The sequence below is a fragment of the Eptatretus burgeri genome, chromosome 3, assembly GCF_056783735.1.
Source record: "Eptatretus burgeri isolate ZD-2024b chromosome 3, Ebu_testis_v1, whole genome shotgun sequence".
Taxonomy (NCBI): domain Eukaryota; kingdom Metazoa; phylum Chordata; class Myxini; order Myxiniformes; family Myxinidae; genus Eptatretus; species Eptatretus burgeri.
This window is the reverse complement of record NC_140963.1, coordinates 5904550-5931399: the sequence shown is the minus strand read 5'-3', so window position 1 is coordinate 5931399 and position 26850 is coordinate 5904550. Positions and strand designations below refer to the sequence as shown.

The 26850-nt window shown below is 42.2% G+C and overlaps 1 protein-coding gene across 2 annotated transcripts in view; it reads left to right on the top strand.

Annotated features, from left to right (window-relative positions):
- LOC147029330 (P2X purinoceptor 3-like) overlaps positions 1-26850 on the top strand; it is an 80676-nt gene that overhangs the window by 13171 nt on the left and 40655 nt on the right. Inside the window, exons 1-5 of one of the 2 annotated variants that reach the window (XM_085872306.1) lie at positions 2163-2942; positions 7181-7363; positions 16359-16509; positions 20285-20353; positions 22855-22930. In XM_085872306.1, the coding sequence (XP_085728432.1) occupies positions 2860-2942; positions 7181-7363; positions 16359-16509; positions 20285-20353; positions 22855-22930 (562 nt within the window). In that variant the 5' untranslated portion in view covers positions 2163-2859. Of the gene's footprint in view, positions 1-2162; positions 2943-7180; positions 7364-16358; positions 16510-20284; positions 20354-22854; positions 22931-26850 lie in introns of those variants that run through there. The other variant, XM_085872307.1, reaches the window with a different exon arrangement.

Genomic DNA, 26850 nt, shown 5'->3' with positions numbered 1-26850 from the left:
GCTTTTTTTCTTTACGACAGACACGTTCACACACATTTCTTTCAGGAGCGCTAACCCCGCCTTATTTTTCCTCAGCAACGTTTATGCACATATTTATTTCGCTCGCGCCGACGCCCGCCTTTTTTGGAGCGCACAGGATGTCATGGTAACGGTGCGCAAGTTGGGCGGGGTGAGCTTGGGGGACTCTGCGCCCGCCGAGACGGGCCGCATATATAAAAACGAATTGGAGGTCCGTTCTGAGGAGAAGAAAGCGAGAGGGCAACCGAGCCAAAAAGAAAGCGAGAGTTGAAACGCGTGAGGGAAGAAGTGAGCCAGAGAGGAAGCGTACAAGCCCGCAAGTGAGTAAGCAAGTGTGTGGTGCGCGTGTGGGTGTCTGACCAGCGCCAACAACGAGACAATTCGTCCTTCCCAGTGCTTAAGCATGTGAGCGTGTGGTGCGCGTGTGGGTGTGAGCGGCGCCGCCAACGAGTGAGGCACGGGTCGGTCACCAACGTGTGAGGCGCGGGTCAGTCACCGACGGACCGTGTGGGTCACTGGACGTCACCAGTTTCGTGAAGTGTGAGGAGCTGCCCATGTCGCAGCACCAGGGTCTAAACCCACGACAGATGATCTCGGTGCCCTCCCAGACATCGACTGGCGTTCAAGGCTGTTCGCGAGAGGGTGCACGGCAAGACTGGATACTGGTGACGGACGTGACATGCACGCACATTTCAGGACGTTTTCACTTCACGGACGACTACTCTCTAGCTGTAAGTCCACCCCCGATAAGCATCTGCTCTCTGTCTCCTTCCTGGCATTTTGATTGATTTTGCTTTGAAACTAATTCATTTATTTACCTCAGAAAATAAAAAGCTATTTTTATTTATTTATTTTATTATTAATAAATTATTTGTCCTTTTCCAACCTGTCCGTGTTTGTCCTTTCCTTTCATTAGTCGAGCATTGCCCGAACCTAGATAGACTGGGAGGTAATTACCACAGATTTGACCAAAAATAGTCGGCACGCACCGGCGGTTAAAACGCTCGGCCGCCCTACTGGGTGTTGGTGGTGCCCCATGTGGAGAAGTGGCACAGATGGGCGGGAAGATTGAAGTGATAAGTTATTGGTTTGGAAACGTGAGCTGTTCGTGCATCTCTTCATCCAGCATCTGTTCACTGAAAGGATCGCCCAGTCCACATCTGGTATCTCTGATGGAGAGTTTGTGACATCAAGCGCAGCTGATACCATGTATGACATCAGACGAAGTGCAGTTAAAGTGTTTTTTGACTTTTGGGAAGCTTTTCGGTCCTGGAAATGGGGTCTGTTTTTATGAAAACGCAGGTTTTGCACCTCGGTGCAAATTTGAAAGTGCCTGGATGGAGTTCACTTGGCAATGATCCTTCAACCAGGGAATCTCACAAATCCCTAATCTCATTTACAAGATGTCGTACGAAATGGTCGTGAAAGGATTCAAACAGTTTTTGGATCATTCTGTCACAACTCGATCATTCTTTGAATGATGTAATTGACAATGACAATGCTTTGGTGACAAATCCAAGTAAATTGCATTTCTTCTTTAATATATATGGTTTTTCTTCTTTTGACGTCTGGTGATGACTTCCACAAGATTCAGTCAACCACACAATGTAAATATGCAAAATAATTCAAGTGAATGTGAAACTTTTCCAGACATGTTCAATCACCTTAATTTTAAATGAATGGACTCAATTAATTACACAATTATTATTACACACGACTGTTTTGAGTCTCGTCGAGTTTGATATTTGCCTGGTGTTGGCTTAATGGTTGGGGGTGGTGGATTTGGGATCCTAGGATCCTGAGCTCAAATCCTGCTCGGCTGTTGAATTAATACCGGGTGGGGTTGACTCTGCCTGTGATCCTTCTGAAGTTGGAAAAATGAGTGCCAGCTTGCTGGTATCCTGTGTCGGAGTGGCGACCCGTCCAGGATTGTGCCCAATAGCCACGGAGACTGTTTCGGCAGCAACAACGCTCTGCACAGAGTTATGGTCCCCATGGGTAGTCGAATTTGATATCTTGGGCATTAGGTGGGTTTATATGACCTGCAAGAGATAAATTACAAATTGGTGAAGAAAAGTGTGGTGGCCTAAGACTTGGATTATTTGGAAAGGAATAAAACTGAAAAACAACCAAACTCAAAAGTTGAATTATAGGAAACATGGCAAAATGCATGGAACATCCCTCCAATGGAATTTCTCCAGAAATTGTAGGAAAGCATTTCAAAGCTTCTGGTTCTGGGTCTGTGTTGTGTCTTTTGTGTTGTGACCAGATCCGTTGTGTCTTTCTGTTATATATTCAGCCAATTTGTCATGTTAAACCGTACCTTGATTGTGATATTGTCTAATGTGTGTCCCTGTGATTGTATGGCATACTCGCCCATGCCTTAGCTAGTCCATGTGAAAATTCTGCCTCTGCTCTGACACCGCGTGCATTCACTTGAGGGCGTGGGAGTTGTTACAGGAGGAGAGCTGCTCTTGGTGCGGAGGTCGGGGAACAATGCAGCATGCACTGGGCACGATGAGGTGCTGGCAGTGGAGATGGTGCAGAAAGAGGTGATGAGATCGAGGGAGAGGGGAGTATAGAAGGAGGAGGAGGTCAATGGAAAGAGGTGTTGTTTTTTTGAAAATGCCCAGGTAGTAAGAAGTGGAAGGAAGAGGAAGGCAAGAGGTTTGCCAAATGCTCGCAATTGGCAAGTGGAGGTAGACCTAAAGCTGCAAATGATATTCCCTGAGATCTGCGTGACAAGGTTGCGGTCTGACATTGTCATCTGATCAGGTACAGAAAGGCAAGTCATCTTGGGGGAGTTGTCAGTACCTTGGGAAGAGACCATAGAGAAGGTGCATGAGAGGAAGAGAGGAAAGTGTAGTGAGCTGGAGGTGGAGTGTCCGGAGAAGGGTTCACGAGTTTCTTGTCAACCATTTGAGGTGGGGTGTAGTGGGTATCTTGGCAATTCTTTTTATGCATTTCTTGCTCGACTTGGAGTATGCGAACCGGAAAGGAGGAAGATGTGTGAGAGAGTGGCTCAGGTTGCATTGAAAGGCTCACTTTGGATTTAGAGGAAGTTCATGGAGATGGGTCGAATGGTGTAGGTTGTTGTTGATTGTTTGCCGGTTCTTTCAACCACAAAAGGCATAGTGACTGAGTGTGGAGGATGTATGGAAATATACAGTATGTGCTTGTGAGTACTGTTTTTTTTGAGCGGTGTATGTCGTGGGTCCAGTTGGTTGTGTGTGTGTGTGTGTGTGTGTGTGTGTGTGTGTGTGTGTGTGTGTGTGTGTGTGTGTGTGTGTGTGTGTGTGTGTGTGTGTGTGTGTGCGTGTGCCACCATTTTTCTCAGACATGGTTGAATGGAAATTCGTCAAACTTTCAGAGGTTCATCAGTGAGTGCTTGGGAGTTTTTGAAAATTTTGAAAAAAATGGTTGTTTTGGGGGGAATTTTTTTTGTTTTATTGCTCTATTGTGCCTCGATCTTTGTAGCTATGCCAAAGGTAATATAAATGATCCCCAACCACATTCCTTAGTGGGTAAAGGGAAGTGTTTTAAGCACCCCAAAAAAATGGAAAAAAGTGAAAAATTCATTTCTTCAAAATGCCAGCAGGATTAGAACAGGACCAGGCAATGCTGGGTACCCACCGGGCAACGTCGGGTACCAACCTGGCAAAGCTAGGCAGCCACCAGGCAATGCTGGGTACCCACCGGGCAATGTCGGGTACCAACCTGGCAAAGCCAGGCAGCCACCAGGCAATGCTGGGTACCCACCGGGCAACGCCGGATGTCCCTGCTAGTATCTGGTAGCGCAGGGCTGCTCGATTGATTCTGTGCCTGGCAAGACTCAGCTATGAGGAGCGGCTGAAGGAGACAGGGCTTTATACAGAAGAAAGGAGGCGGTTACGAGGAAATATGATAGAGATGTTTAAGATAATGAAGGGTATAGATAAAATAATTGAAGATTAATTATTCAACAGTGTAGACAGTGATAGGACCAGGGACTATAATCTGAAAGTAGAGAAGAGAAGAGTTAAGATGGCAGCAAGGCAGGGGACTTTTACTCAGAGAGTAGTTAATGCATGGAATGGTCTCCCTGGAAAAGTAGTGGCAGCAGAAAAAGTAGATAAGTTTAAATTGTAATTAAATATGTACCTGGAAGTTATGAAGATAGAGGGGTATGGGGATGTTGGCAGTACTTTTAGGTAGTTTGAGCATCGACGGGTGATTGTGCGCACGTGTACGGACTGCTATTTGTGGGGGGTCTCTTCAAGGGGTGTTGTGTGGTTGATGAATGTGTTTTTTTACCCAAGACTGTACATGCCCTTGCCCTCGCCCCTGGAAAGAAAAAAAAATACAAAATGAAAAACCACAAAAAACACTTCATTAAAAAAATAAAACATTTTGCATTATATTTGTTACTTCCGCCACCGGAGGTGAAGGAGGTTCTGTTTTCACGCCTTTCTGTCTGTTTGTCTGTTTGTGTGCAGGATATCTCAAAAAGTTGTGGATGGATCCGGATGAAATTTTGTGGACAGGTTGGGTGTGTGACAAGGATGAACTGATTAGATTTTGGTGAAGATCCGGATCCGGATCAGACTACTCCAAATTTTATAGTGATTCTTCACCATTGAGATCTGAGGCCAAAACGATATCGTACTGTATAGCATGATATTTCAAAAATGTATTGTGTCCGATTTGTTCTCGTGGATCAGGCATTACGTGGCAGAGGTATGCGCTCTACCGAGTGCCCTTATAGTTTTGATCTTGTGTTGATAAATCAGTGCGGTGTTGATGTGGCGCAGGCATGATGGACTGAATGGTCTCCACCTGCATCTAATTACCTTGTGTCGTGTCCATGTGTCGTTGTGTATATACTGTACAGGGTGTTTTAAAAGAAGTGGACTATTTGAACGTTTTATTGAAGAAAAATTACAAAAAGTAGCAAGTTCAGTGAAACATTGATGGAAAGCATACACCATGCCATTTTCAAATCGCTCATTATACTGCTTCTAATTGACATTTTCAATGTGTGCTATGTCTCTGTTCAAGCAGGCTTTTGGCCTGACTCCAAATTTCTCCACAACTCATCTGCAAGTGGCTGGAGTGGTAGCCTGATGGTAGCCCTCCTCCTCCTGCTTCAGGACAGCCAAGGTTCAAGGTTTGTTGGTGTAAACCTGACCTTTGGCAGCATCCAAAAATAAAAAAAATTCAATGGATTCAAATCTGGGTTCTGGGGCTCCCACTCATGGGCTGTGCCCATGTTGATGACACCATTTCCACAAACAGCTGGTGGAGCAAGTCAATGGTTTCACCTGCAATGTGCACTGGGGCACCGTCCTGCATTAACCATGCAAGTATGAGTTGGCTTGGAGACAGTAGTTAAGCAAGATCAGCATGGAATTGGCATAAGACCTCTCGGTACCGCTTGCCATTAACTATCACCATCTTTCCATTGGCGTCCTTGAACTAATACAGTCCCAGCGTACGCCATCTGGCTTTCAATGCACAGAAGCAAGTGGACTTTGGGCCCTTGAGAGACATCTCAGACACCTCCTCAGAAGGTCAGCACCCCAAAAGATATTGTTGCGATTGTTGATAGCCCCATTCAAATGGAAGTGTGCTTCAAAACTGAACCACAAGTAGTTAATCCAATTTGGGTACCTTTCTATTCGGTCACTAAACCAATCACACATTGTTACTCGGCTTGCGATGCCATTCAAAGTTAGTTTATGACTTTCGGATATGATGTAGGGGTGGAGATTGAGTTCATAAGTGAGAATGCGCAACACAGATGAGGCTGAGATCGCCAGTTCTCGGGAACGGTGATGGTGGGATTTCTTAGAACTTTCGATAGCAGAATCTCTCACAAGATCAATGTTCCCTTGGTCCTTGGTAACACTTGGTGGGTGGCCACTGTTGCCTTTATTTTGATTTTTCATGCTTCAATGTGCTTGGAAGTGCTACACAAACCACTGAATGCTCCCATTGGAAGGTCCATTACAGGTGTGAACATTGTAATACTGACAGTATCGTCAGCACACCTGCACATCGGATTTTGTCTCAAACCACAGTGTCACGATTTTCACTTTTTGTTCTACTGTGAACATTGTTGACATGGGGTCCTACCGACTGCTTGTTAGAAATGGCATACCACAACCACAACCTGCAAGAGAGAAGGGTATCATGGAGTACTGTAGTACTCCATCTGGATGGATGATGTGGGGAAAAACTGGCCACCCATTCAAATGTTTTTGCAATGATATGCTTATCAATCACTATAGAGTGATGTCATAAGCATTTAAAAGCCATACCTTTCATTCTCGAGCATTTTCTGAACTACCAAGACTTAAAGAGACGCCAGAATACATCGCTAAAGTGCTACATCGGGAGATCACTACAATTCTAATTTGTACTTCTTCTGCTTCTTTCCCTCTCAAAACAATGTAAAACTGTAGCCCAACCGACCTCAATAACCACTGAAGCCATGATGATGAGTCCAACGCGAGGAAGTTACTTTGTCTCTGGGCTAATGCACGCAACCCAAAATTTTAAAATAAATAAAACATTAATTATTTTATTACGAAAAGAAATCAAACGTAAATGTGGACTCGACCAAACCAGACCAGGACCGTGGGAGGGAGGGAACTATTCCAAAAATAATACTAATTCAAACCATCCCCCAAATCAACTGAAACAAGTATTGAAACAACTTAATAACATAGATGGATTTAATCCATACCAAAATAACAAAATATATAAAATATTAAGCATTTTAGTACTTTAAAAATTGCAGAAAAAAGAAAAGAAAAAAACTAAAAAAAAAAAAAGTGAAAACATAGAGGGATGAAATCTCAAAAAAAAAAAAACAAAGAAGGAATGACACAATATTATGATGCCACAATACGCCACCACAATCCTCTTATGGATTGCCATCACGACGTCTTTTGACATTCCCTGTAGAACCATCTTGTTTACCCCGTGTACTCTGCCCCATCCCTCTCCCTTCCACAGATCTTATGTCCCTCTCTTCCCCACTGTTTTGTGCTTCCATCTCCTGCCCCTCTTGTCTCCTGCTCCCCTTGTTATACATTCTGTGTGTTAGCTCTTATACGAACCTCAACATTGAATGTACAAAAAATGGATAACATTCTCATAACCATTTGTTTTTAACCAGGATTGCAGGAAATGAGGAAAGTAGTTTGACATTAACCACAATGAGATTTACTCGGCAAGGGCTTGGAGATTGTTTCTGGACCTGTGTAGCCTATGAAACCACAAAGGATGTAGTCATCAAGAACCGAACCGTGGGCTTCATCTCTCGCCTGCTGCAGCTCCTCCTCATCACGTACTTTGTTGGGTAGGTATTTTGAACGTTTAATAATCAAAAAATGTTTTTCATCATCTGATTGGTTTATGATGCGTCTATACGTGTGTCCTCCATAACTCCAAAGCCATTAAACCTAGCAGCCTGAAACTTTGCACGCATGCTAAGAATACTCCAATGAACTGCATGACTGAAAACTGGGTGTTTGGGTTAATTAAAACACCCCTTTTGAAGATAATTAACGGCGTTATTTAATTATATCCTGTATCAGGCACATCCTCGGTCACTACTCTCTATGGGGTCTAAAGGCCTATCCCAGCTAACCTCGCTGGGGTCTGAACCGCCATGTTTTTGGGTCTGCCCAACCATGCCTTGATTTGGAACAGGCCACAACGATTTATTCACAAGAACGTTTTGGTTTTCACTTTCCTCACTCGTATTTTCGAATGCGTGTTTATCGTTGCTTCGAATCGCTGGGTACATTGTAATGCTTAAAAAGGCCCGGAGACGCCAACGCTCGTCGTTTTATTTCATTTTCACACATTGCGATAACCTCGAGAATCTTTCAAACTAAGCAGAATTGCAAAATGTAAGCTCCAGAATTGAACTTGGATTTCAATCTCACATCGATGAGACGTACGTTTCCGCCTTTGTTGGGTCCCGCGGTGGGTGCCTTGAAGGCATGTTTTGTTCTCGCTGTGAAGGCATCGAGCACAGACCAACATTTTGTCTTCTGTGGCTTGATATATTTTTGAATTGAATTTCACCAATTTCCCGCTTGAGTTATTCTTTCAAAGAACTGTGTTTAATGGTAAATCTTTGTGTTTGTCTTGCCTAATAGGCCTCTGCAGCCATTGGCCAGAGGCATTTTGTTTTTGGGTTGTGCATCTAGTTCTCCGTCCATGTGTCAATCCATTATCATTTTTATTTATTTTTTTCCTCCAACAGAGTGGGGCTCAAGGAAGAACAAGGAGAAATTAACAGTGGGAAAGTGTGCCAAGAATTGGGCACAACTGACAAAGAGGACAAACAAACAGGAGAGAGACAGAGACAGAGAGGGAGAAAGAGACAATCAACACACTGAAATCAGCAAGTAAGCGAGTTGGTTTGGAAGGGTTAATGGAGGCCATAAAGATCATGGGTCAGTATGGGGGTACACTGCCTGCTTGAAGCCCTCGAGGGAAAAGTAAGACAGAACAGCATCTGGAAGGCAGTTCCATTGACCCAAGAAGTGAGGAATAATAGAGGTGAGATGTGCAGTCAGCTTGGATTTTTGAAACCTAATTACAAGAAGGTGTTCATCCTGGAGTTGGTGGGGATGGTTGGAAAACTGAGAGATCCAGAGGGAGCAACGTTGGAGAATAAACAGAGGAAAACCTGCGATGTGAGGGCAACAGATCTGGAACTTCAGTCTCATCATAGGAAATACCAATATTTTGGGGATCTTTAAATTCCACGGAATCCATGAGAGGCAAATGTGATGCTGGAGAACCAGCCCATAGTGGAGATCAGTAATCCATTGAGCTACGGACAAAGGCCTTGTTGACTGTGATTAGATTAGCTCTGATTTTCCTCTGAAAGACTTGGATCAATGGAGGATGCCCAGACCGCAGCAGTCTTTGGAGGCCAGCTTTGCAATGTGTTCGGCCCAGGAAAGGTCCAGGGTGATGGTGACGCTCATAAGTTCAAGAGACGAAACCTCTTCCGGTGGATGAGCAAATAAATAGGTGGGTTCATTTGACGTCATTCTGAAGTAATAGATATGGTGAGACTGTGGGATTTTTCAGGATTGAAGGATATGTTAAATGAATCAGACAAGAGTCTAATAGTTTCCAGAGAGAGAGAGAGAAAGAGAGAGAGAGAGAGAGAGAGAGAGAGAGAGAGAGAGAGAGAGAGAGAGAGAGAGAGAGAGAGAGAGAGAGAGAGAGAGAGAGAGAGAGAGAGAGAGAGAGATATGAACGGACAGATGCAGATGCTTTCTGCCGAGCAGAGATATTTGGTACTGCAGGACACAATGTGAAGTTGGAGTGGGATGAGAAATGTGTCCAGCAGAGATGAGAAAATAAAAATGAAAACTTTTTTTTCCTGAAAAAAAGGATAAGAGGGGTTTTCAGAGCATTTTTTTTGTATAAATCGTTGAGGCTCATGGAGGAACGAGAGCAGAGTAGAATGGAACAGAATGGAAAGGGAGAAACACCAACTGCAGAGTAGAGTAGAATAAAGGTGAGAGTGATTTGTGAGAATGAGCAGAGGGGTAGAAGGACATGAAGAGTGAATAAGCTGCAAACTAACTGAAACACAGCAAAAAGAGGAAGGGGAAAATGGTGATGAAATGGGAAAGGAAGAAGCCAACTGACAACGAACAAACAAAAAGTGTTGAGAGAGAGGCAGAAGAAGTCATATAAGCTGGAAAATGGGAGTGTTTGGGAATAGGGTAATTTTGGGGTTGAATAGATCATGAGTATGTGGCAACATTTGATTTGGTAGTGGTGAACATTTGTCTTAAAGCCCTGAATGGAATAATGGGACCAAACAGACTGGGGAAATTTGTTCCACATGGAAGAGAAATGAAGAACAAATGAGTGGAAGTGAATATTGAGCCTGGATTTTGGGAGTTTAACAAGAAGAGGATTCGTGTTATGTAACCATGTGCGCTGTGCAGACAACTGGGAATGCCGAAGCCAAGAGAGGGCATCGGGTGCAAGTAAGAAAAGAACATGGTAGAATACAGAGAGGCCAGCAACCTTTTTGCAGTGCAAAATTAACAGGCCAAGACACTCAGCTTTGCCCTGGGAGATCCCACTGATTTTGAGGGCTTTGCTTACTGTGGCATCAACACAGGCAAGGTGTGAGGCAGGGTGCCATCCCAAAGTGGAGAACAGGACTCCACCTTGTGAATGAAGCCTTGTATGTTGTCAAAAGTTCAGATTGGCCAAGGAAAGACCTTGCATGATGCAGGATGTCCTGTCATCATCTGGCTCTGGGAGCCATCTTGGAAATATGGTGTGCCCTAAAAAGATCATGGCTGATGGTGAGACCCACAAGTTTAAGTGACTTAACCTCTTCAAGAGGGTTGTTTAGGAAGAAGATGGGAGGGTTTTCCAGACTGTCTTTTTGGAGAGACAGGGTGAGTGTGTGGGGGTTTGTCAGGGTTGAAAGACATTTTCCAGCTCCTGATTCTTCTCTTACCAGAGGCTGGTTGGTGGTGTCAAAGAATTTATTTCCTCTCGAAGAGTTTGAAGCATTTATTAATAATATATGCATCATGATGAAGGAAAGAGGCAATTGAGTAACACAATATCAAGCAACATGCTTCATCCTCGTTCCTAATAGCACATGGATCTGGAGTCCTTTTTGGCAAAAATGGGGAGGGGTGAGATTGGATAAGATATCTGCTGATACTCAAGATATGATACTGCAGAGACCAGCTTTGATGGGATGGAAAAGAATGATCACTCAGAATCTTCTGGCAGTGGTTATTCAGAGGTCAACTTAAACTCAATGGCTGGAAAACAACTTTACGACCAAAAGGATGACAAGGGTTCAAAAGCAGACAAATGGACACTGTCTAAGCACACGTTTCATTAGCACCAGACTCCAGCTTCGAAGGGTTCAGCCAGACTTTCAGACACCAGCGTATAATTATTTAATGTATATGAGGATTCCTCAATATTGAGTATATATATTTTAATAAGCTAAAGAGAAATAGAAAATTATATTCTACGATATAAAGATTATTCGGACGGCCAGTCTGCTTGGGGAAAGTGGTTCTGATGTTTATTCGCAGCCTGATAGCGTTAGAAATGCAAATGGATACGTATATTGAAAACAGATACATACTCATAAAGCAGATAAATGTAATAATCATGTTGTATTTGAATCGGACATTTCCTCTCGATAACAATGCAATGTGTTATATGCGAAAAACTTTACTTCTCAAGTTAATTATCAATCAAGCTTCATTGGGTTACATTTTCTTTCATCATCATACTGAAAGACCATTTGGCTAATATGGAGATATTTCCTTCCACAATGGTCTTTTTGTCTTCTGCCGCCTCTTCTCCAGCCTAGCCTACCCCCTCCCCCTCCCCCTTGCTCTGTTTGTGATCTGTCCTTCCCTATATTTAATCAGGGCACTCAAGGTCCACCAAAAAACCCCTTACGGTGAAACTGCCAAGATCAGGAATCACTGCTCACCTTCACTCTTTCATTCCTCTTTTTTCCTGCCTCTGGAACAAACTTCCACACTCTCTTCAATCCCACTCTTCCCGCCAGGTCTTCAAAACAGCTGTTCACCATCTCTTATCTTCACCCCATCCAAAAACATGATCTTTTCTACCCCCATTAATCCACCACAAACCCACCTTCTTCAAATTCCCTGTTCTCCTTCCTGAAAGTCCCTGTAGTATCCATCTTGTTCACCCCATGTACCCCGCCCATCCCATTGTTCACACCGTGTACCCCACCCCATCCCTTTCCTTTTTACAGATCTATTGTCTTTGTTCCCCACTACTTTGCGCTTCCCTCTCCCGCCCCTCTTGTCTCCTGCATTGTTATACGTTTCTGTGTATTAGCTCTTACACGAGCCTCGACATGGTATACAAAAAAAAAGAGCTAGATACTAAATATGGGAGTAGAGGAAGTCAGAAAGTCATGTAAGAAGGTGGCATTGGATGCCAAAATCAGACAGTTTGGAGACAAAGTCTGGCTGCCAAACTGTATCAAATGCTTGAGAAATGTCCAGAGAGACATCCCTGATCTCATATCTGAGATTGAGAATTTCAATCCATTGTTTGAAAAGTAGAAGCACCATGCCCACGATAGAATGTCCGGGTCTGAAACCGAACTGAAGATCTGAGATAAGGCCATTGGAGAAAAGCAAGGATTTGATGTCAACTGCGATGATGGATTCCATGACCTTGCTTATAACTGGAAGCATGCGAATAGGCCTGTTGTTAAGACGATCCGTTTATGCACCGTGTTTAGGTATTGCAGTGATGTTAGCTAACTTCTAGCAAACGGAAACTCACCCAGAGAGAATTTTTGGGTGAACACAGCAGAAAGAGGATGAGCAAGAGCAGCAGAACAGGTTTTTAGGACACCGATGCTGTCTGGACCTGTCGCGGAATCAGTCGAGGTATGTCAGAAGCCTTTCCACCTTCTCAGGTGAAAAAGATAATGTCCAGGAGTAGTTGGGTTCGAGAGGATACGGTAGTTCTTGGGAGTGAGAGATTGGGTACACATGATTTGGAAGCAAACACAAAATTTAGACTTTCAGCTATCTCACAAGCAGAGTCAGCTGTGGTGCCATTTCATTGTGGTGCTCATCGCAATTATCTGAGCTCATCGTCATCGCAGGATCAAGGCCGGACAGAACTTTCTCTGTCTGAGTCCAGAAAGGCACAGAGTTCAGTAGACAGTGGATGATCTTATCGGGGTAAGATGAGGCCAGAGTGGGATGGGTTAGGTACACAAGATTTGGAGGCAGAGACAGATTTTCGACATTTTGCCTTATCTTGGGCAGAGTCTGCAGTGTAGCCAGTTGAGGTGAGGGACGGTGTAGAGGGGGAGCAAACATCAGAGACAGACCTGACAGGTTACCACCGTGACTTGGAGGAACGAGACTGGTTGGAGATTTAGGCCTTAAGATTTGCAAGATGATTTTTAGCTTGTCTTGGGATGGACACACAACGTGCAGTGAGCGTTATGAAATGAAAGAAAGTTCCCCTCAGTCAGGTTGGCTTTCCAAGCAAAGAAAGCAAGCTGCTTAACTGCAACCACCTCCCCCAGAGGCTTCAGTGTACCAGGGTCGAGGGGATGGATAGAATAGCTGCAGGTGGGATGGGATAAACCGGTGCATGAGAGAAAGTAGACTTTTAAGAAAGTATTCCCACATCGAGTCAATATCAGATGTTGCGCTCGAGGAGATGATGGTCTAATCCTTTTGTCAGAAGGCAGATTGAACACCCTGCCAATTGGCCTAATAATGATTTTTGGCTGTGGGAACTATCTCCACGAGGTACTTCACTGGTTCACAAGTTATTGTTACCATGATAACTCGTGAACCACTGAAGAGATCTTAATCAAACTTGGCACAAGAATAAGTGGCAATTCAAACACGAACTGATACGTTTTGGGTTCAAAAGATCAAAGGTCAAAGGGCATTCTTCCTTTAATTGAAAATCATATTGTTACCTCATTAACTTGCAAACTGCCGAAGGGATTTCAACCAAACTTGGAAAAAATATGGACTTCAGTCGAAAGATGAACTGATTCGATTTTGCATTCAACGGGTCAAAGATCATGAGGCCTTTGGAAATCATTTTGCAGATTGTAACTCAAGTTGGAAGCATCAGATGTTTTGTTTCTCCTACTTATCTCTCTCTCTCTCTCTCTCTCTCTCTCTCTCTCTCTCTCTCTCTCTCTCTCTCTCTCTCTCTCTCTCTCTCTCTCTCTCTGTCTCTGTCTCTGTCTCTGTCTCTGTCTCTGTCTCTGTCTCTGTCTCTGTCTCTGTCTCTGTCTCTGTCTCTGTCTCTGTCTCTGTCTCTGTCTCTGTCTCTGTCTCTCTCTCTGTCTCTGTCTCTGTCTCTGTCTCTCTCTCTGTCTCTGTCTCTCTCTCTCTCTCTCTCTCTCGGTCTCTCTCTCTCTCTCTCTCTGTCTCTCTCTCGGTCTCTCTCTCTCTCTCTCTCTCTCTCTCTCTCTCTCTCTCTCTCTCTCTCTCTCTCTCTCTCTCTCTCTCTCTCTCTCTCTCTCACACACACTTTCTCTCCTCTGACCTTTAATCTTTCATGCAATCTTTATTTGAGATCAAACCTAACAATTGGTTCACATGGCATTATCCATCGACGCATTTGCATCAAAATTTATTTTCTACTCCATCCAGTCTTTCAAGATTTCCCTCCATCATACGATGATCGCTGGTAAGTAGAAGAGATTTGCTGGTCAGATGCCAGATGCACTACTGAAGGGAAGTGGAAAATTGGATTTGAAGTTGCACAAAGGAATGTAGTTGACTGGAAAACTTAAATGGCAATGTTTGGTTTAATGGGTGAACAGTGTGGCCATGCTTGTGGTGAGCTACTCAAGGCAGTGTTGGAGTCAAATCAGACTCTATTCACATTGGGGCTCTTGCCTCAACTTGAGACTTGTGAGGCTGAACAGTTGTCATTGCCCAGGACTGAAACTGTGACTGAAGTCTTTAAAACAGTGACTCGATCAATCAAGTGGAATTTTATTGCACACATAAATTAACATCTCCCAAGAATGGGGGGGGGGGGGGTTAAAGACTCAGTGGCGTAATGGTCAGAGCGTCCACTCTGAGTCTGAGAAGTCGGTGCTTCGAACCCAGGCTGACTTGTACGAAAGACTTAAAATGGTACGTGCTGCTTCCTTGCTTGATACTCAGCATTGAAAAGGATGGAACACTGATAATATAATCAACCATTGGTTGGCAATATCAGTGTCGGTTCTGGGTTGAAGTTCCTTGTAAGGGAGCATTTATTATTACAAGTAAGGGAAAACATATTAGAATGCGAGAGAACACTTTCAGGTTGGTGGGAAAGAGTTTAAAAGTCATTGAGTTTGTGATTAGACCCTTGAGACTCTATTTAAAGTCTGGTTGTTTGTGGCTCATAGATAGTTGGATGAAAGATGCAAAGCCACACGACTGGTAGAATGCCAAGAGACCACTGCCATGCTTGCTGTGGAAAAGATCTCTACAGAGTAGTTCCATGAACCACTCCCACAACAAGGCAGTGATACGTAGCTGCCATGTGAATTTTCAAAAGTTTTCATCAATAGCTTTTAATTGAATGTCTTTTTCAGCAAGAAGAAAATGGATGAGTTTTATGCGAATCCAAAGAGGCCGATTTAAATTAATTGTTTAAAGCAGGAAAGCACCGTCATGGTGAGGGTGCAAATCACTCGTGCTTTTTCTGCGAAAGAATGAATCCAATGTGGAGATAAAAGCAAATATAGCAAAGGGATAGTAGAAAATAATTCCTAAACACCGATAAGTGAACAAAATGCTGAAAAAAAGTCAAGAATGGATGAGCTATTGCATTCAACACACACACACACACACACACACACACACACACACACACACACGCACGCACGCACACACACACACACACACACACACACACACACACGCACACACACACACACACACACACACACACACACACACGAAGGTAGATAGTTTGAGGGATGGGAGGGCTCCATTCCACCTTCTAAAATCCGCATATGGAGTTAACAACCGACACACACACACACACACCACTGGACACCCACCAGACTCAGAACGGATGCTATGACCACAATGCCATGGAGCCTGGTGTGCCATATTCACATCAATCTGAATGTAAACAAACGATATACCCAATGTGCAAAATAACTTTTCATAAGAAGTCTCAAGGAAATCGGCACACATTTCAGAATACATTTTGATGCAGTGAGGGCAGGATACCTTTTAACCTCCACCCACGGAAGGTGGACGGAGGTCCCTGTCTGTCTTTGTCTGTTTGTTTGTGTGCAGGATATGTCAAAAAGTTGTCGATGGATTCGGAGGAAATTTGGTTGGTAGATTGGAAGTGTGACAAGGATGAATGGATTCACATTTAGTGAAGATCTGGCTACAGATCTGGGTACTATAAAAAAATTTAAAAGTGTTTCTTCACCATTGAGAGATAGGGCCAAAAACGATATGTAACATGATATCTCAAAAAGTTGTGGAAAAAACAGACCCGATCAGACGATACTTGGTGGACACGTTGGGTGTGTGACAAGGACGAATTGATTCAATTTTGGTGAAGATCTGAATCCAAATCCGGATTCGAGTGGAGGTATGTTCTTCACAGAGTACCCTTCCAATTTGGTACTGTGCCTCCTTAAGGTAAGAGTTTAGTGCCTTGACCAATGGTCAAGACAAATATTCCATTGAACTTTGAAAAGTGTCCTCCATCTGGAGAAATATGCCCTGGCAATGCAACACATTGTTACAGTGAATCTGTTTGTGTGACTGCAGCTGGGTGTTTCTCACCGAGAAGGCATACCAGTCTTTTGAGAAGCTTACTGAGAGCTCGGTGATCAGTAAGGTGAAGGGCATCGATAAGACCATATCTGATAATGGCCAATTCAAGATCTGGGATGTGGCTGAGTACGTGACGCCTCCTCAGGTCAGTTTTAATTTCTATCCTTCTCTTGTAGTAAGGTTTTATAGGTGTAGCAACAGAACCAGATGATGGTTGATAAAACCAGACCCGGAATAACCAGATTAAGGTGTTCAAGCATCTGCTCTGAGGCTGGGAGGTCTGTGATTCAGACCTTGGCCGAGTCGTACCAAAGACTTTGAAAAATGGTACATTCATGCTGCTCCCTTCGTTGATGCACAACATTTAAAAAGTATAAAACATGGACAACAACAATGTGTTGGAAATCATGACACAGGCTTGATGAGCTTAATGGCCTCCTTCTGTGTTGAAGTCCCTTGTTAGCTAACTCATTGTATTATATTATACTTGTTGAACCTGCAGAAATTCAATGAAAATAATCTATTTCTAATTAAACATAATCTCCATGTGAATTCTAATTTAATCTATGTCAAATTAAACATAACTATGTGTCTGATTTCCAATTTTATCTATATCGAATTAAATGTAATATATATCTCATTAAACATAATCTATATATGATTTTTAATATAATCTATATGTAGTTAAACATGATCTATATCTGATTTCTAATTTAATCTACATCTAATTAAACATAATCTATAAATTATTCAACATAATCCATATTTGATGTCTAATTTAAACTATATCTAATTAAATGTAACTTTATCTGATTTGTAATATAATCTACATCTAAGTAAACATAATCTATATCTGATTTCTAATTTAATCAATTTCTAATTAAATGTAATTTTGTGTCATTAAACATAATTTAATCTGCTCACCTTCACTCTTTCATTCCTCTTTTTTTCTTGCCTCTGGAACAGACTCCCTCTCTCTTCAACCCTACTCCTCCCTACATGTCTTCAAATCGCCTGTTCACCACCATCTCATATCTTCCCCCATCCAAAATCTTGATCTTCACTACCCCCGTTAATCCACCCGAAACCAACCTCCTTCATATTCCCTGTTTTCCTTCCTGAAGGTCCCTGGAGTACCATCTTGTTTTCCCCATGTACCCCACCCCATCCCTCTCGCTTCCACAGATCTCCTATTGTCTTTGTTCCCCACTATTTTGTGCTTCCCTCTTCAACCACTCTTGTCTCCTATCTTGTTATATGTTTCCGTGTATTAGCTCTTACACGAGCCTAGACTTGGTATACAAAAAAAAAATCTATATCTGATTTATAATTTATGCTATATTAAATTAAATGTAATCTATATATAATTAAATGATATATATTTATATATATATGATTTCTAATTTAATCTATAATTGAGTGTAATATATATCTGATTTTAATTTAATCTATATCTAATTAAACGTAATCAATATCTGATTTCTAATTTAATCCATATGTAATTTGACATAATCTACGAGGGCCAGTCAATAAGTAACCTTAAAGTGGCAATATAAATTGGAGAATGTAATGTGTGTAGTTGTAGACGAGATATGTTATATCTATGGGTAAGAATCCTGTTTTTCCTGTTTTAGATCAGGAAACATTGAGCGTATGACGTCAGTAGAGCAGTTACAAGATAGCGGCTCCCTTAGAAGCATGCACCAGGGAGGATCAACGTTCTGTCATCTGTTTCTTGGGGAGTGAGGGTGTGAATCACAGTGAAATCCATCACAGAATGAAAATGCAATATGGTGATGCATCTTTTTTGCTGCAGCAGGTGTACGACTGGGACAGGAAGTTTAAAAGTGTAGTGTCCAGTGTTGCAGACACTGCTCGCTCGGGCCGGCCTCACACAGCCGACACACCAGAAACGGTTGCAGGAGTTGAGCGTGTGCTAAGGGAAAACCATCACCTTACGCTGGATGAAGTGGTCTCTGAATTTAACATTATCCATGGTTCAGCACACCATACCATTGACAACGTGCTGGGGTTCCACAAAGTCTCTGCAAGGTGGGTGCCATGACAACTCACACCCAAACTGAAAAACTCCACTTTTAAACTTCCTGTCCCAGTTGTACACCTGCTGCAGCGATAAACATGTCAGGATATTGCATTTTCATTCTGTGATCGGTTTCACTGGGATTTACACCCTCACTTCCAAAGAAATGGATGCAGAACGTTTCTCCTCCCTGGTGCACATTTCTAAGGGAGCCGGCATCTTGGAACTGCTCTCCTCATGTCATACGCTCAATGTTGCTATATCTAAAACAGGCAAAACATGACTCTTACCCATCGATATAACATATGTCATCAACACATTACATTCTCGAATTTATATCACCATTTTAAGGTTACTTATTGACTGCCCCTCATATATCAGATTTCTAATTTAATCTACATCAAAGTAAACATAATCTATTTCTGATTTCTAATTCAATCTATATCTAATTAACTAATCTAAATATGATCTCTAATTTAATCTATATGTAATTAAATGTAATTTAAATCTAATTTCTAATTTAATCTATATCTAAGTAAACATAATCTATATTTGATTTCTAATTTAATCTGTCTGTAATTAAATGTTATTTAAATCTAATTTAATCTATATCTCATTAAATGTAATCTATATCAGATTTCTAATGTAATCTATATCTGATTTCTAATTTAATCTATGCCTAATTAACTGTAATCTCAATATGATTTCTAATTTAATATATATGTAATTTAAATCTAATTTCTAATTTCATATATATCTTATTAAACGTAATCTATATCAGATTTCTAATTTAATCTATATCTAATTAACTGTAATCTAAATATGATTTCTAATTTAATTTACTTGTAATTTAAATCGAATTTCTAATTTAATCTGCATATCATTAAATGTAATCTATATCAGATTTATAATTTAATCTTCATCTAATTAACTGTAATCTAAATATGATTTCTAATTTAATTTATATGTAATTTAAATCGAATTTCTAATTTGATCTGTATATCATTAAACGTAATCTATATCAGATTTCTAATGTAATCTATATCTAATTAAATGTAATTTATATCTGATTTCTAATTTAATCTGTATTTCATTAAATGTAATCTATATCTAATTTATAATTTAATCTTTATCTCATTAAACATAATCTATATCTGATTTCTAATTTAATCTCCATCTAATGAAACATAACCTATATCTAATTAAATGTAATCGAAACCTGATTTATAATTTAAACTGTATAAAATTAATGATCAACATCTACAGTAATTTCTAATTCTCTAATTTACTTAAAGATAAAGAAACTTATCATTGTGGAAAAATTGGGCGGGATTTCCTCTTTCGGCCAATGATGGAATTTAGAAAATGAAATTCCACCGTTTATTTGGATTTCTACAAGACAATGAAGAGATCATATTGTCACAGTGACATCGTAATCACCTAATGGATCAGTTTAATGGAAATGACAATATCACCATTGAATTCCTTGACCTCAAAAACATAGGCTAAGTAACTTAAAATCTCACCATAGCATTAAAATCTCACAAACAAATAAAATGGTAAAATAATCTAATTTTTACCATTTTGTTTGTTTTAAATGGTAATAAAAAGATGATGACGTCATGACATTCTTGGAGCATGACCTTTTTTTTTTCTTCTGGTTATCCATTTTTTGGAGTATGACCTTTTTTTCAATCCTTAAGCCAATGTTGTGCTTTGGTGAAAAGATGGTGTTTTTATCCACCGTGTAACTAACGATCTGACATTTTCGTCCTTAAGCCACCTCATGAGGACAGTTTACAGTCGTATACCATTTCTTGTGATATTTCCTGGTGTCTTTGTTGAAAATTTTGTGTGGTTGTTTCCTGCGTGTTGACAGGGAAGAGATGGCTTCTGCATCATCACCAATTCAAAGAAAACAAATCAACGAGAAGGAAATTGTCCAGAGGTATGGTGGAGTGTCAAGTGATTATGACAACAGAATTCTCCTGATGTATAATATCTGGGGTTATGCGAGGTTCATTTCGTTGCAAGAATATCTTTCGATGATTTTTTTTACATCCACATATCAGTTAGAATGAGCTTGCTTATCGCCTGGGATTAGCAGTTGATCTTTTGTCACACTCTGAATATACCTCGTTACAAATGAGCTGTTTGTTATACATACATGACCTATTCATATCAGCTCCTAGCATGTATGTTTCTCCAAATTTAACTGTAGATAATTGAAATTAATGAGACTGAAGTGATATCATGAGTTGGTAATTCATTCATTTATTTCTTTTTAAAATTTTTTGCAGCATCTAAGGCTCATGGAAGAGCTGTCACACAGATCACACACACACGTGCAGACGGTTACATTAGAGACAACACAGCATCTGACTTCAGACAAAATAACGTCCATGGGTAGGTAAAAGGGTTTAAGTGGTTGAGTGACAGATGTGAGTGTTCATTCAGCTTATTCCTGCATTTGGGTTTGATTGTCATACCCTCATAATGGATTTTCCACAGAATGATTATCCTGTCACTTCTAATGCATTTTATTTAAACTGCAAGGCCTTTCTGAATATGAAATTGGAGATGAGGGAATGATTTAAGCCAATTAATACACAAAAATTAGATGCTGGTCTGATCAATGGAATATGTCTTTCAATCTTGTACAATCCCTGTTATTACTCTCAGTCCTCTGGCCCTCTATATCAACTCCAGTATGTATGCATTATTCCAATAACCCTCTTCTGGTTAAACTTTCATAATCCAGACTGACTGCACACCTCAATTCTTTTGTTCCTTACTTCTCCCATCTATGGAACCACCTTCCAGAGCCCCTTCTTTCCGACTCTTCACTACAGGGTTTCAAGCAGGCAGTGCTTCACAACCTCATGTCACCTCCATCTTGATTTATGAACTTTATTATCCCCATTGACCTCCTAACCCAACTACCTCACTTGCTGATTCCATTGTTTCCTCCACTTCTCTGTCTCTTCCTTTCCCATTCATTTATTCCCTTGCTGGTTGTGCCCAATTGTTGCCCCGCTACCCCACATTATATATCATCTTGCTCTTCCATGAGCCTCTCTTTCTTGTCGGAAAAGAAAAAGTCATTTGCAACAACAGCTTTTTATCATCCAAGTTGAGTTATCTCAAGGATTTCAGTAACAGAACTTCCTCTTGATCTGCAAGCATAATTTGTTGTCCCTTGAAGTAATTATTTCTTGATAAACCATGATTCAAGACAAACTAGAAGGACACTGAATAACGTCCCTGTGATTGCTCTCATACCTCCGGTACGCAATGCCTGATCCACGAGAACATATCGGGCCCATTACATTTTTGAAATATCATGCTATGTATCGTTTTTGGCCCTATGTTTCAATGATGAAGAATCACTTTACAAATTAAATAATTTTCGTATCCAGATCTGGATTCGGATCTTCACCACAATTGAACCAATTCTTCCTTGTCACCCAACCTGCCCACCAAATTTCGTTTGAATCCGTCCACAACTTTTTGAGATATAGTGCTATCTATCGTTTTTGACCCTATCTCTCAATGGTGAAGAATCACTTTAAAAATTCCAGTCGTCGGATCTGGATCGTCACTGAAATCTAATCAGTTCTTCTTTGTCACACACCCAACCTGTCCACAAAATTTAATCTGGATCCGTCCACAACTTTTTGAGATATCCTGCACACAAACAAACAGACAAACAGAGAGAAAGGGGTGAAAACACCGTCCTTCACCTTCAGTGGCGGAGGCAATAAGAACCATCTATAACTAGTTATGGATGAGTTTAGGATAGTGCAGAGTTATCAATACGTACTCAGCTTTGATCTGTCAAGTCTGATTTTGATACCTGACTTCGCGATCAACTTTCAGCTCTCATTCTTGTCCTATGTGCAAGCAGTGTGTTGTATTAATGAGTACACTGTCCTTCAGAAGGGTCTTTAACCGGCTCTTCCATCTACCAGAATTTGTGGATGGATGATGAACATCCCACTGTATCTTATTTGACAAGACTAGGCCAATGTGTGCTGCTACCCATGTCAAATTCCAAATCCCTTCCCTAATTTCTCAGTAGTGGCATAGCAGCACTTCCAGAGATGATGTAACCAGCAGGCAGGTTATATATATATATATATATATATATATATATATATATATATATATATATATATATATATATATATATATATATATATATATATATATATATATATATATATATACATACAATATGATGATGATGATGAGGATGAAGAGGCCAAACAGCTTCTATGATATTGAAAGAACACAACACAAGGATTGTTTGTGTTGTTGATGTGTAAGAGCTTCAAATGAAGTGTCTGTGGACACCGTTAATGAAACGCATTGAACAACTTTGTTTCTATCACTGATGTCAGTTTCCTTTGTGTGTTCATCGCATGTGAAAATGTCGTTGGTTTCCAGTTACCCAAGGTGCCTGGTGCAAAATGCAAGACAGACAAGGACTGCCAGCAAGGTGACAAGCGACTGCAGGGCAATGGTAAAAAAAAAACCAACTTCCTTTTAGTGTAGGACTGCAAGTTTACTGTATTTATCAGGAAAGCAGCATGAGTTGGCAAAGGAGAGGAAAATTTATCAAGAGGCTTTTAAGTTGTTTTGAATTGCCAGCTGTTGTGTTGAGTCATCACCCGATTCGTAGTGCTGTATATTCAAGCATCAGAGCATTAGCTTTCATTTAAAGTTGTACATAATCCAGTATTTTCCTTTTTAGCTCACCTGGAACGTAGTTCCAGGGAGTTTATGTGATCGCAGTCATTACGGGGTCTGTGGGGTAGCAGGAGGTTGACCCCCACAAAACAGGTATTTGCTCTCTTCTCTGAAACTACACACACAATTTTGATGAAACTTCACCACAACATTCATCACCCATGATGGGCCAAAGTATATCAACCACAACAAAATATGCAATCATCAAGGAGGTGTACGGGGGTGGGGGTGGGGGTCAGGTCAGGTATGGGAACATGCATTGGAGCAGCGCGTCACAGCGTCCACTTTCCACCGGTACTCCAGGAGCCTCTGTCTGGCCATCCTCAAAGCAGATGCCTGGCCCATCCTCATCTCCTTGAGATGCTGATCAAACTTCTGCAACGAAGAGGAACGTGGAACTGCTCATTGCACACAAAGTCCAACCAGCAATGGCCAAGGATTCTCTGAAGAGACCTGGTACCAAAGGAATTGAGTCTCCATCTCAGATTCCTGGTCAGAGTGCAAGTCTCACATCTGTAAAGCAAGATTGGAAGCACCAAGCACCCGAAGACTTGAACTTTCGTCCTCATGCACAGGTACCAACAGCACCACACCGCATGATCTAGTAAAACCATGACTCCCTAGGCCCAACCCAGATGTCTATTTACCTCTGACTCACAGCCAGCAAAGACATGAATATCACTGCCAAGGTAAGTGAATCTCTTCATGACCTCAACGTCCCCACAACAAACAGATACAGACAGGATAGCAGCAACCAAGATGTCATTGAAAGCCTGGACCTTAGTTTTGACACAGGAAACCCCGAATCCCAGCAGCTCTGACTCCTCATTCAGCACCTAGAGGGCCCCCAAAAGGATCTCCAGAGTCTCTGCAAAGATGACTGCATCATCTGCTAAATCAAGGTCATAGATCTTGACATTCCCAAACAATGCACCGCAGCTTGACCTCTCCGACATCCTCCCCAATATCCAGTCCATGCAAATGGTGAAAAGTGTGGGGGCCAGCATACACCAGTGAGGAACTCCAGTAACAAATGGAAATAAGTCTGAGATGGCATCACCACATCTCACAGCACTCTCAGTACCAGAGTAGAGTTCAGACATCAGATTGATCAGTTTTGGTGGTACTTCACGAAGACTAAGAATCCTCGAGAGGGCATCCCGATTCACTGAATCGAATGCTTTGCAGAGATCAACATATGCTGCAAGCAGCCCTTTCATTGAGGACCCGAAGGACAAGGATGCGGTCAATCATTGACCTCTTTGGTGTAAAGCCTGGCGGCTATGGGTGCTCGTGGTCAAGCAGATGGTGGCGAACTCCATCAAGAATTATTCAAGCAAAGACTTTTCCCGGCACTGAGAGCAGCGTCACCCCTCGGTAGTTATTGCAGTTCTGGCAATTACCCTTCCCTTTCCAGAGAGTGATAACAAGGCCCCTCTTTCAGTCAGTTGGGATCATGTCTGTGTTCCAGACAGAGCACAAAACTGTCTGCAACGACATAAGTGCAGCATTTCCACCAGCCTTGACAGGTTCAGCATGAATACCACATATCCCTGGAGCTTTACCCCCACTTCAACCAGTTCACCATATCCTTTACCCCATTTCAACGCAACAGCTGGTGGATTAGCCTGGTACAGCCGCTCAAAGTAACCGGCCCAGCGGACCTTCACTTCGGACTCCTCTGTCAAGAGCCCTCCACACTCTGCTCTAAATGCAGTACACTGAGGGACGAGCTAGGAGGAACACGATGAGTAAATCCCCTGAAAGCAGGATGAGAATGACTTGACCACAGTTGATGTTCTACTCCCTCACAGATTCCTCGCACATTTGCTTCCTTGTCCACCCTGAGCACACGTACAGTTTTACGCCTCAACTCCCTGAACAGCTCAGCTCTGCCATTCAGCCTGGCCCTGTGACTTTGGACATTGGTATCCAGTGTCCCTTGAGAGGCAAAATTCTTCTTCGCCCCATGGTGTTCCAAGGCATCTTCCAGCAATTTCTAGGATCATGGTTTTGAAGGCACTCCATAATGCTTCAGGATTCCCCAAAGCACTCAGACCCCCCAAATCCCCACTCAGCCTGTTCACAAACTCCTCAGCTACCGTTTCATCCTTGAGCTTGCCAACATCCAGCCGAGGCTGGGATGTACCATTCTTCCGGATTTAAGCTGCAACTTCAGAGTTGCTACCACAAGCTTGTGGTCCGTATTGAGGAACTGAGCACTCTGGTAGATACTGCAGTTCTGGATCATCCTCCAGCCACCATCAATGAGCACATGGTCAATCTCCTTTGCAACATGACCAGCGTTGGAATTCCCAGTGCAGCAATGAGCCTGTGGATAATGAAACCATGAACCAGCCACCCTCAGTCCATGACTTCTTGCAAAGTCAAGGAACTTCGTGCTATTCTGGTTCACAGTTCCAGACCCATTGGGACCAACACGTGTCTCCTAACCATCACTATCAGTTCCAGTCGATGCATTGAAATCCCCCAAGACTAGAAGAGTATCTTGCCTGGGGCACTGATCAACCACAGACTCGAGTGTGGCGTGGAATGCGTCCTTCACGGTGAGATCACTCGACTCAGTCAGAGCACATACAGAGACCAGAGAAAAAATCCTTAGTCTCCTAATATGCTCATTGATCAGTGTTACCTAAATTATCATTGGAGTCAGCTTATTGGACACAGCTACAGCAACTCCTTGGGCATGGTAACCATCAGAGCGACCAGACCAATGGTAAGTGTAACCACCCGCCATGATCGCGCCACTATCCGGTCTTCGAACTTAAGTGAGTGCTGCAATACAAATGTTCAAACGCTGGAGCTCAGATGATAACAGAGACAGGTGATCATCCTCTCTTAGGGATAGGACATTCCAGGCACCCACCCAAAGGGACCGCCTCAGGCTAACCCAAGGAGACCGCCATGTGGTGGATGACACCTCAGCGCGACCCGACACACACGACTGCAATCTGAGCCAGGAAGGTTACCCCGTGGTTTTCCTCCTATAAAAGAGTAGGGGTCCTGAAGGATTTGCCCCAAACCCGTCATCTGCTGAGCTGCCCTGCAGAGGGCAGCTGCACAGCAGGTACTCCCACGGAGTGGTTTTTCAATCTTCTTTCTGGTTTTCTTGTGTTTTGCAGAGTGAAGGGTTCGATGGTGACCAGAGTGCAAATACTGCCACCAACCTCCTAAAATAAGTAACCCAACGGCAGGAAGACATCCGTAGACACAGTTGGGCATGAGATATGGATGGCCGTTGGCTCACAAGGAGCTCCTCCGCCCTTTGACAGGTTTTGTTTTTAATCCTGCTGGTTGTCCGTATCAAACACCCTCCTCACCAGGAAACCTGGTGGGGGAGACAGTTTAGTTGCTGACAAGCTGACCATGAAACAGGTTAGTACAGGTTTACATGGTACCTGGAGCAAGTCAAAGATCTGATCTGGCCTGATCTGTCGTCAGGTTGACCCCCAAAATAGGCATTTGCAGTCTTCTTTGAAACTACACATACAATATCGATGAAACTTGGCAACAACCTTCATCACCCATGATGTACCAAAGTTTGTCGACCGCATCAAAATCTGCACTCATTAAAGTGGTCTACGGGAAGGTTTTTGACCCCCCAAAAGAGGTATTTGCCCTCTTCTCCGACTCCACACTCAATTTCAATGAAACTTTACCACAACCTTAATC